General features: G+C 54.3%; 1 protein-coding gene across 1 annotated transcript in view; it reads left to right on the forward strand.

The window, feature by feature from the left end:
* Window positions 1-823: 823 nt before the first annotated feature.
* ATCAY (ATCAY, caytaxin) overlaps window positions 824-7,997 on the forward strand; it is a 21,837-nt gene continuing 14,663 nt past the window's right edge. Inside the window, exon 1 of the mRNA XM_023524284.1 lies at window positions 824-900. Coding sequence (XP_023380052.1) covers window positions 824-900 — 77 coding nt within the window. The remainder of the gene's footprint in view (window positions 901-7,997) is intronic.

Below are 7,997 nucleotides of genomic sequence, written 5' to 3' on the forward strand. Positions count from 1 at the left end.
CACCCTCCAGTTGTGACAACTAAAAATGCCAAGAGAGAGCCTGTGTGTGGGGGGCGGGTAGAGGGGGCAGGGGGAGTGGAATCACCCCCAGTGGAGAACCACCGGTTGAAAAGCACAGAACCTGTGGTATCAGCTGAGTCATAAGATCCTAGAACGTTATGCCCAAAAAGTGTCATAGAGATCATTTCTAGCTCAACTCTGTCATTTACAGGCAGGGAAACTGAGGCTGGAGAGGTCCGCCCCTGCCTCCAGTCGGCTCCTGGAACAGTAAAAACAAAACTGGCATTTGGTGGTTGATAATAATTATGATCCTGACTTCCACCCCAGTCTCTTTTCACAGTGTCTTCATTAACCCTCGGGTCACAAACTTGTCAGGACTTGCTTCTTTTTGGGGGGACAGAGAGGCAGGACAGGTGTCCCAGAGCACATAGAGATGGGTTGGAGTTGAGCAGGTCATATTCAAAAGTGTTAATCCCAGTAAGGAAGTTGACGTATACTTCAGTTTAAGTCATCGACACTTTAGTATAATTGCTTTATGGCTTCCCAGAGCGTGCAGCTGGAGCCTCGGCCTCTCACGTGCATTCAAAGTCCAGACCACGTGAGTGTTCTTAGCTCTCTGTGCCTCTGTTTTCTCACCTGTGAAGTGAAGAAGCCTCGTGGGGCTGGGAAATGATTCAGTAAGACAATGGATGCAGGAGCTCTTTGCAGATGGAGCCGAAGTGGTGAGGGGTTGATATTACGATGACAGTCCAGTGAAACCTCCATTCATGGCTCTCCTCCAGAATTCATCCCTTCTTCAAGCCAGCGCCTCTTCCCAGCACCCATGGGGACCACGGAAGCCACACTCCGAATGGAAGACGTGGATGTGAAGGAAGAACGGCCGGATGGAGGTCGTCCCAGGTACAGCCCCTAGGCCTGCACGGCAGCTATGGTGGGGTGGTGCTGCTCCGCGGTGGGGCGCCCGAGACACTGCTCGTTGAGCAGGCCAGGCCCATAATGAATATTTAAGATGGATTCCCACCCACTCCTTACCCCACCAAAGCACCAAAAAAGCTCCCATTTCCATACTATTTTCAGCATTCTAAACATTCATGCAAACCCATCTCACGGACTATCACAATAGTCTTACCTGAGTGCCCGTGAGTCCAGATAATAGCATATTTTTACCTGCAGCAGCCAGAGGGACTGTGTCATACTCCTGCTTAAATCCCTGGGGCAAATGCCTGTCCCATGGAGAATCCAGGGTTCCGCCTGCTTCTGTAAGCTCACTCTGACTGCCCTCCATCCCTTCCTGCCCCTCCAGCCCCAGGAATTCCTTCCAGCTCCTTCACTGTGCCCAGCTGCCTCTGACTTTCAAACTTCACACTGGCTGTTCCCTCTGCCTGGAGTGTTCTTCCCCAGACACCCTTGCCTCTCTCTTTTCCTTCAGATCTCTGGCCACAGGCCACCTGCTCAGAAAAGACCTCTTGGTCCCTTTATTACCCCTCCCCAGTTCCTGAATAACGGCCCCCAAAGGTATCCATGTCCTAACCCCCGAAACCTGACATTGTTCCCTTACGTAGCAAAACGCGCTTTGCAAATGTGGTCAAGTTAAGGACCTTAAAATGGGGACGTGACCCTAGATTCTCCAGGTGGGTCCTCGGTGTCATCACAGGGTCCTTTGTAAGAGGGAGGCAGAGGGAGATTTGACAGAAGCAGGAGCTATGACGACGGAAGGAACAGATTGGAGTCACGGGAGGAAGGAGCCACGAGGCGAGGGATGCAGGCTCCTCTGGAGACTGGAAAAGGCAGGCAACAGACCCTTCCTCGGAGCTTCGAGAAAGAACCGGCCCTGTTCACACCTGGCCTTGAGCCCAGTGAAACTGGTTTCAGACTTGCTTCTGGCTTCTAGAACCATAGAGAATACACGTGTGTTGTTTTAAGCCACTAAGTCTGTGATCATTGGTTACAGCAGCTGTAGGAGACTCATACTATCAACTACACTAACTACTTTATATATTTACCTTGTTTAAAGTCTGTTCCCCCCACCCCCAAAATGGAACCCGGGAGAGCAGGGGCCTTTGGTTCAATCGCTGCTGTATGCCAGCATGACAGAGCCAGCCCGGTGTACAGTCGGCGCTTAATAGATATGGGGCGAATGGGTGACAGTCATCGGAAGGAATAAAAACTTGCATAGGAAGGAGGCCATGTACCTCCACAGCTGATAACGCGTGAGCACCGGGCCTTGTCTGCCTGTCTGTCCCTCTCTCTGGGAGGTGTTGGGTAAGAGGACGCACGCTCAGCACAGTCTCCCCCGATTCGCTGGCTGGATACGACCACTCACATCTCCCTCCCCCTTCCATGCAAGGACTACCCCACCCCCACCCCATCCCCCACCCCCGCTGCCCTCCCGGGAGACGAGGGTTGGTTACACAGCCATCCGGGAAGGGATGGATAGTCAAGAGGCTGAGCCCGTTCACCCCAGAAGAGACTATGAAGAAAGCATCTCCAGCTCCAGAAATCTCGGCTGGTGGGGTCGCCGAGGGCGGAACCAGGCTGACGCATAGCGGGCGTGAAGGGGACTTGAGCCAGCTCTCCAGCGCCCTGTCGAACGCGGCCAGGTAGAAGCCATGATGGGGGGGTGTCCCCCCTCGCTGAGTTTGCATCTGGCCCTCTTCCGAATCCAGTCATCTTCAGTCTCTACGTGTCGCACTTGTGCTTATGGTTCCTTATAGCGGGAGATGCTGGTTCTCAGGAAGACTGAGGATTTCTCTTCGGCCCCCGCCATCATCTGCAGGAGTCTGTCTCCAAGAATACAAGTATTTTGGGAAAGAGGTGGTCGCCGTAAGGGGTCTCCTGACACCAGACTCGGCAGTTTGGGCAAATTTAAGGATCGATTTTGAGCAAGGCACTCCCGATGTAGTTGGAAGTGATCTGAAATAGACAAGAACTGGCTCTGAGAGCTGTCCCTTGCTCCTGGCCTGGTGGCGGGGGGTCTGTTTTCTCCCATTTAGAAGGTGGACTCAGGGGGGGGTGATCTCGGTGACCCTGGGGTTTGGAGGAATCTCTGGCCAGTCTCACCATCTGCGATGCCACCAACTCTGCCCTCGCCGAGGCCAAAGCGCCTCCAAGTCTGGGCTTTGAGGACGTCTGATGCGAACCCCAACCAGCTGGCTCGGCCACCCTGGGCAACTCTTCAAGTATCTTTGTGCCTCAGTTTTCCTACCTGCACAATAGGCACAATCACCCCTGGCTCGCGAAGCTGTGAGAATCCAACGAGGCATGTGGGGCTAGATGGCTAAGACAGGCTGTCCTAATGAGGGGGCCGCCCAGGTAACTGTCCCCTCCGTGGCTTTCCTGTTGACTTGTATCTTGTTCGCGCCAACTCCTTTTTTCTACGCTCCCCACCCCCATGTTTTAAAAGACAGCTCCTATCCCAAGCCTTGTGGAGACAAAAATGGGGCCGACCGCAGCTGCAGATGCGAATTTCAAGTGGGTTTCCCCAGCTGCAGAGGGTCCCTCTCCCTTCTCAGTAATTCAGTGTCCGCAGGATAGTGGCGTAGCTGTGCAGCCCAGGGTCGTGAGCCGTGCTTTGCGAGGGCTTCTGTCTCCCTCCTTCTGGAAGAGATAGATGCGTGCAGCAACTTGGCGCCACGTCCAGCTGCATCTCGACATAAGCGCCTCTGTCTGGGGCCAGACAACCCACAATTCTATTCCTCCCAGCTCGCCGAGCCCTCCCCCAGGGGGATGTCGGAGCCCGCACCCCGTGCGTCTTCCTTCACTTCCTGCCCTTCTGCGGATTCCCGTGGAGCCCGAGCTGAGGGCAGCCTGGAGATGATCTGTCTCACGGCCTCGCTTTCTCATTCATTCATTCTAATGATCGGCACCGACTGTGTGCCAGGCCCTGGGTGAGATTCTGGGGACATGCAGAGAACAAGACAGGGCTGGGCCATCTCTTATAACCTCACAGCCCAGCATGAAACTGTGGCTGGAGTCTGACCGGGTTGGGGGTGGGGGTGGTGCTGACCCGGAGCTGTGAAGGGTGGAGAAGGAGGCTGGGGATAAAGGCTGAGCGTTCCAAGCAGAGAGCAGCACTTGCAAAGGCCCTGAGGCCAGCAGAAGCAGGTCGAGGGACTGAAGGAAGACTGAGAGGGGAAACAGAACCAGGCAGAGAGAGGAGGGCTTGGCCAGGGTCTGGTAGCTAAGGAGAGGCAGCTTCCTTTCATAACCAAAAGGCTGCGGGGTTTTGTCGTTTGTAACTTTGTATCCTGCCGGAGTCTCAAACCTGACAAAATATCTAAAAGCAGGAAGCGGAGCTCTAAGCAGAGGGGACGGGATGTGCTAAAGCACCCGCTCGGTAAGGAATGCAGGACCAGAACCCGGCTAGGTCACACTTATGAGGCTGGAGGGCGCACAGATGCCACATGCCGAGCGGGCCCGGGGAGAGATGGGGGTTGCACTCTGAGGGCTGCGTGAATTTTTCGGAGCCGCCGCGGCAAAGCACCACAAACGGGCAGCTGAAAACAAGTGTCTTCTTTCAAAGTGCTGGAGGCTAAAAGTCCAGAATCGAGGTGTTCTGCTCCCTCCAGAGGACCCGGGGGAGGGTCCTTCCTGCCTCTCCCAGCTTCTGGTGTCGCCCACAGTCAGTCCTAGGCGTCCCGTGGCTTGGAGACACGTCACCCCGGTCTCCACCTCAATCATCACATGGCCTTCTCCTCTGGATGTCTGCGTCCAAATTTCCTTCTTCTTATAAGCATGCTACTCGTTGGATAGAGGGTCTCATCTTAATTAATTACATCTGCAAAGACCCTATTCCCAAATAGGTCCCATTCCTGGGCACGGGGGGGGGTTAGGACCCGAATTATCTCTTTTTTGGGGGGGTGGGGGGGACACAAGTCAACCCACTACAAGAGGATAAAGCCACTGAACACCTTATATATTAAGGGGGCCTCACTTTTTCCATGGGTTCCCCATTGCTGAGAGCAAGCTCTACAGAGAGCCACCTGGGTCCGGCTCGGGTCATGGCAGGCCTTCAGCTCTGCATAATTTGAGGTTTTCCTGGGTTTGGGGGAGATAACGAGGTCTCGCCTGGCTTTGAAAGCCACGGCCTTGTAGACCGGCAGGGAAGCTGCGGGCTCTCCTCCAGCGAGCCCCGAGTCCTGCTGAGTCAGCTTCCAGAGTTCTCCAGCATGCTCTGGGGCATTTATCGAACATCCATTGCACTCTGGGCAGGTGCCCGAGACTCACGACCTCTTCCCACCCCCACGACAGCGCCTCCCCCAGCCCTGCCACCCTCCGCACCCAGGTCCTCCATCTCCTCCCCCTCCCCCACTGCCCTCTGGGCTCCAGGCACCCAGGTCCACTTTCCGGTCTGTTCCTGGAGCTCGCCAAGCTGATTCGGCCTCGGGGCCTTCGTGCCGCTGTGCCTTGCGTCTCTAATGCCCTTCTCCGGTCTTCCCATGATGCCAACCTCTCGCTTTCAGGTCTCCACTCAAAAGTCACCTCCTCAAAGAGGCCTTCCCTGACTGCCCTATAGTCGCACCCTCCTCTTCCTCTTCCTCTTTCTTGCTTGTTTTCTGCGTTGCAAATGTGACCATCTGCTTTGTTCCCGTATTTGTTTACTTGATCATTCACTTCCTTTCCTCTTGTATCAATCAGGGTCCTTCAAAGAAACAGAGTAGTTGGTTTTCATTATACATATGATATATATATGTATATTATTGTATTTATTTCATCTATGCAATATTATTAATTCATATCTATTAGCGTATTTATCTGCCTTACGCGTATACAACTATGCATATAATTATGCACGTTTTATCTATAGCGTAGATAAGTTTTAATATATTATTAGTACGATTATGTATGTTTTATGTATATCATGTCTATACGATTTATCTCGAGGCAGAGGCTTACCCAGCTGCAAGAGCTGGCAAGTCTAAAGTCCGTGGGGCAGCCAAATGTGAACGCTGTGGTCTCAAGGCGGAGTTCTAACTTCCTGGGGATAGACAGCCTCAGGCCCTGCCGGCCCCAGGGGCCCGGCACATTGTCCTTCAGGACACAATCCCCTTCACTTAACATTCGAGGATTGTCGGTGTGAACCCCATCCACCCCATGCCTCCCAGCAATACCTAGACTAGTGTTTGGCCCAGTAGCTGGGTACGAGGGCCTGGCCAGGTTGGCAGAAAGCTGTCCTTGTCACCCTCCGAACTGCGTGAAACCATCTGTGTCCCTCAGCCCTGTACATTGCCCAGAGCCCACCTAACATATTTGCAAAATGAATGAGAAGTAGGCACTCGCTCTATTCCCGTTGACTGATGAACACGGAGGCCTGGGGAGGGCAGGGCCGCACTCAGACACCCGGCACTGGAAACGCCTCCCGGTCTGTGCCGCCGAGTGGTTGGGCACCTCCTCGCCTTGATGTTTGGACAGCAGCTGGCTGACACTACTCTAGACCAGGGGTTCCCAACCCCCGGGCCGTGGACCAGTACTGGTTCGTGGCCTATTAGGAACTGGGCCACACAGCAGGACGTGAGCGGTGGGTGAGTGAGCGAAGCTTCAACTGTATTCGCAGCCGCTCCCCAGCGCTGGCATCACCGCCTCAGCCCCGCCTCAGCTCATCAGGCATTAGATTCTCACAGGAGCACCGGTCCTTGGTGCTGAATAGGTTGGGGACTGATGCGCTAGATTAGCGGCCAACGTAGATGCGACAGGGATCCTCCGGGGTTGGAAGACTGAATCACACCCTCATGAGAACCTACGAAGACAGCGGCTGCATAACGGCATAATTCTCCTCTGGCGGGGGAGCTGGTGGCCAGACAGGACACCCAGGGGCCTTCCCAGGCCCACAGGTGTCTTCCCTGTTCTCACCGGGATTGGCGCACATCTGCTGATGGCCAAGGACACAAGGGGGCGGTAGAGGACAATGACTGGCATCCACTCGGCCACCTTGGTCATTTCAACCTCAGGACCGCCTGCCCTCCAGCCCAGCCTCCTCTGCGTAAAGGGCTTCTGCCGGGAACATTCCAGATGGCGCACAGCGAGCGCCCTGTCCACGGGGTAAGTTCTGGTTCCAGCTGATTCTGGAACAGGAATTGCAGCCTCAGACATCGAAGGGTGCTTTGGGCACTCAGGTGGAAAGGAGCGGTGGCCAGTCTGCTCCTGGTGGAGGTCACCATGCGTGAGTCAAAAAACAGAAAGCTGGACTTTGTGCCACGTCTCCGATTGGACAGCAAATTTAAAATGTTTTCAAAGGCTGTGTGGGCCGGACAGAACTAGGGACGGTGCATTGGCCGTCATTCTGCAGTTTGGCCTAACCTTCCTGGACTTTGGGACTCTGGACTTATTCATGAGTCACCAACCCTGGCCCTGCCCCGCGCCCATGTTGGAAGCAGAGGTGTCAGCTGCAGACAGGAGGGATAGAGCAGTGTGTACACTCTTCAGGACTCTTGTCTCCTTAAAATCTTCTGACTTTATTTGAAGGTTGCCTTTTCTAAAAAAAAACTGAAGAGAAATTTGCATAACATAAAATTAACCATTTGAAACGTACGATTCGGTGGCCTTTGGTGCACTCAGATATTGAGCAATCATCATCTCTATCTAGTTCCAAAACATTTCTGTCATCCCCCTTCCCCTCCCCCGGCCCCGGCACCCACTCCCCGACTCTCTGTTTCCGTGGACGTGCCTGTTCTGGGCATGTCATGTAAACAGAATCACGTGCCGTGTGGCCTTTCACGTCTGGCTTCTCTCACTGGGCAACATTTGTGCCAGGTCCGTCCACACTGTGGCGAGCATCAATGCTTCACTCTGCCATGGCCGAGTGATCTTCCATTGTGTGGATGCCCCACACTCCGTTTACCCACTCGTCCATCGATGGACATCTGGGTGGTTCCCACGTTTCGGCTGCTGTGAATCACGCGGCAGTGCCCATTCGAGGATGAGTTTTCGTGTGGACGTGCCTCTTTGTTTCCTTTAGGGCTCTAGTCTATTCGACCTCCACGAGAGCAGGGCAATATCCG

This window comes from Pteropus vampyrus, unplaced genomic scaffold (assembly GCF_000151845.1).
Source record: "Pteropus vampyrus isolate Shadow unplaced genomic scaffold, Pvam_2.0 Scaffold459, whole genome shotgun sequence".
Lineage (NCBI taxonomy): Eukaryota > Metazoa > Chordata > Mammalia > Chiroptera > Pteropodidae > Pteropus > Pteropus vampyrus.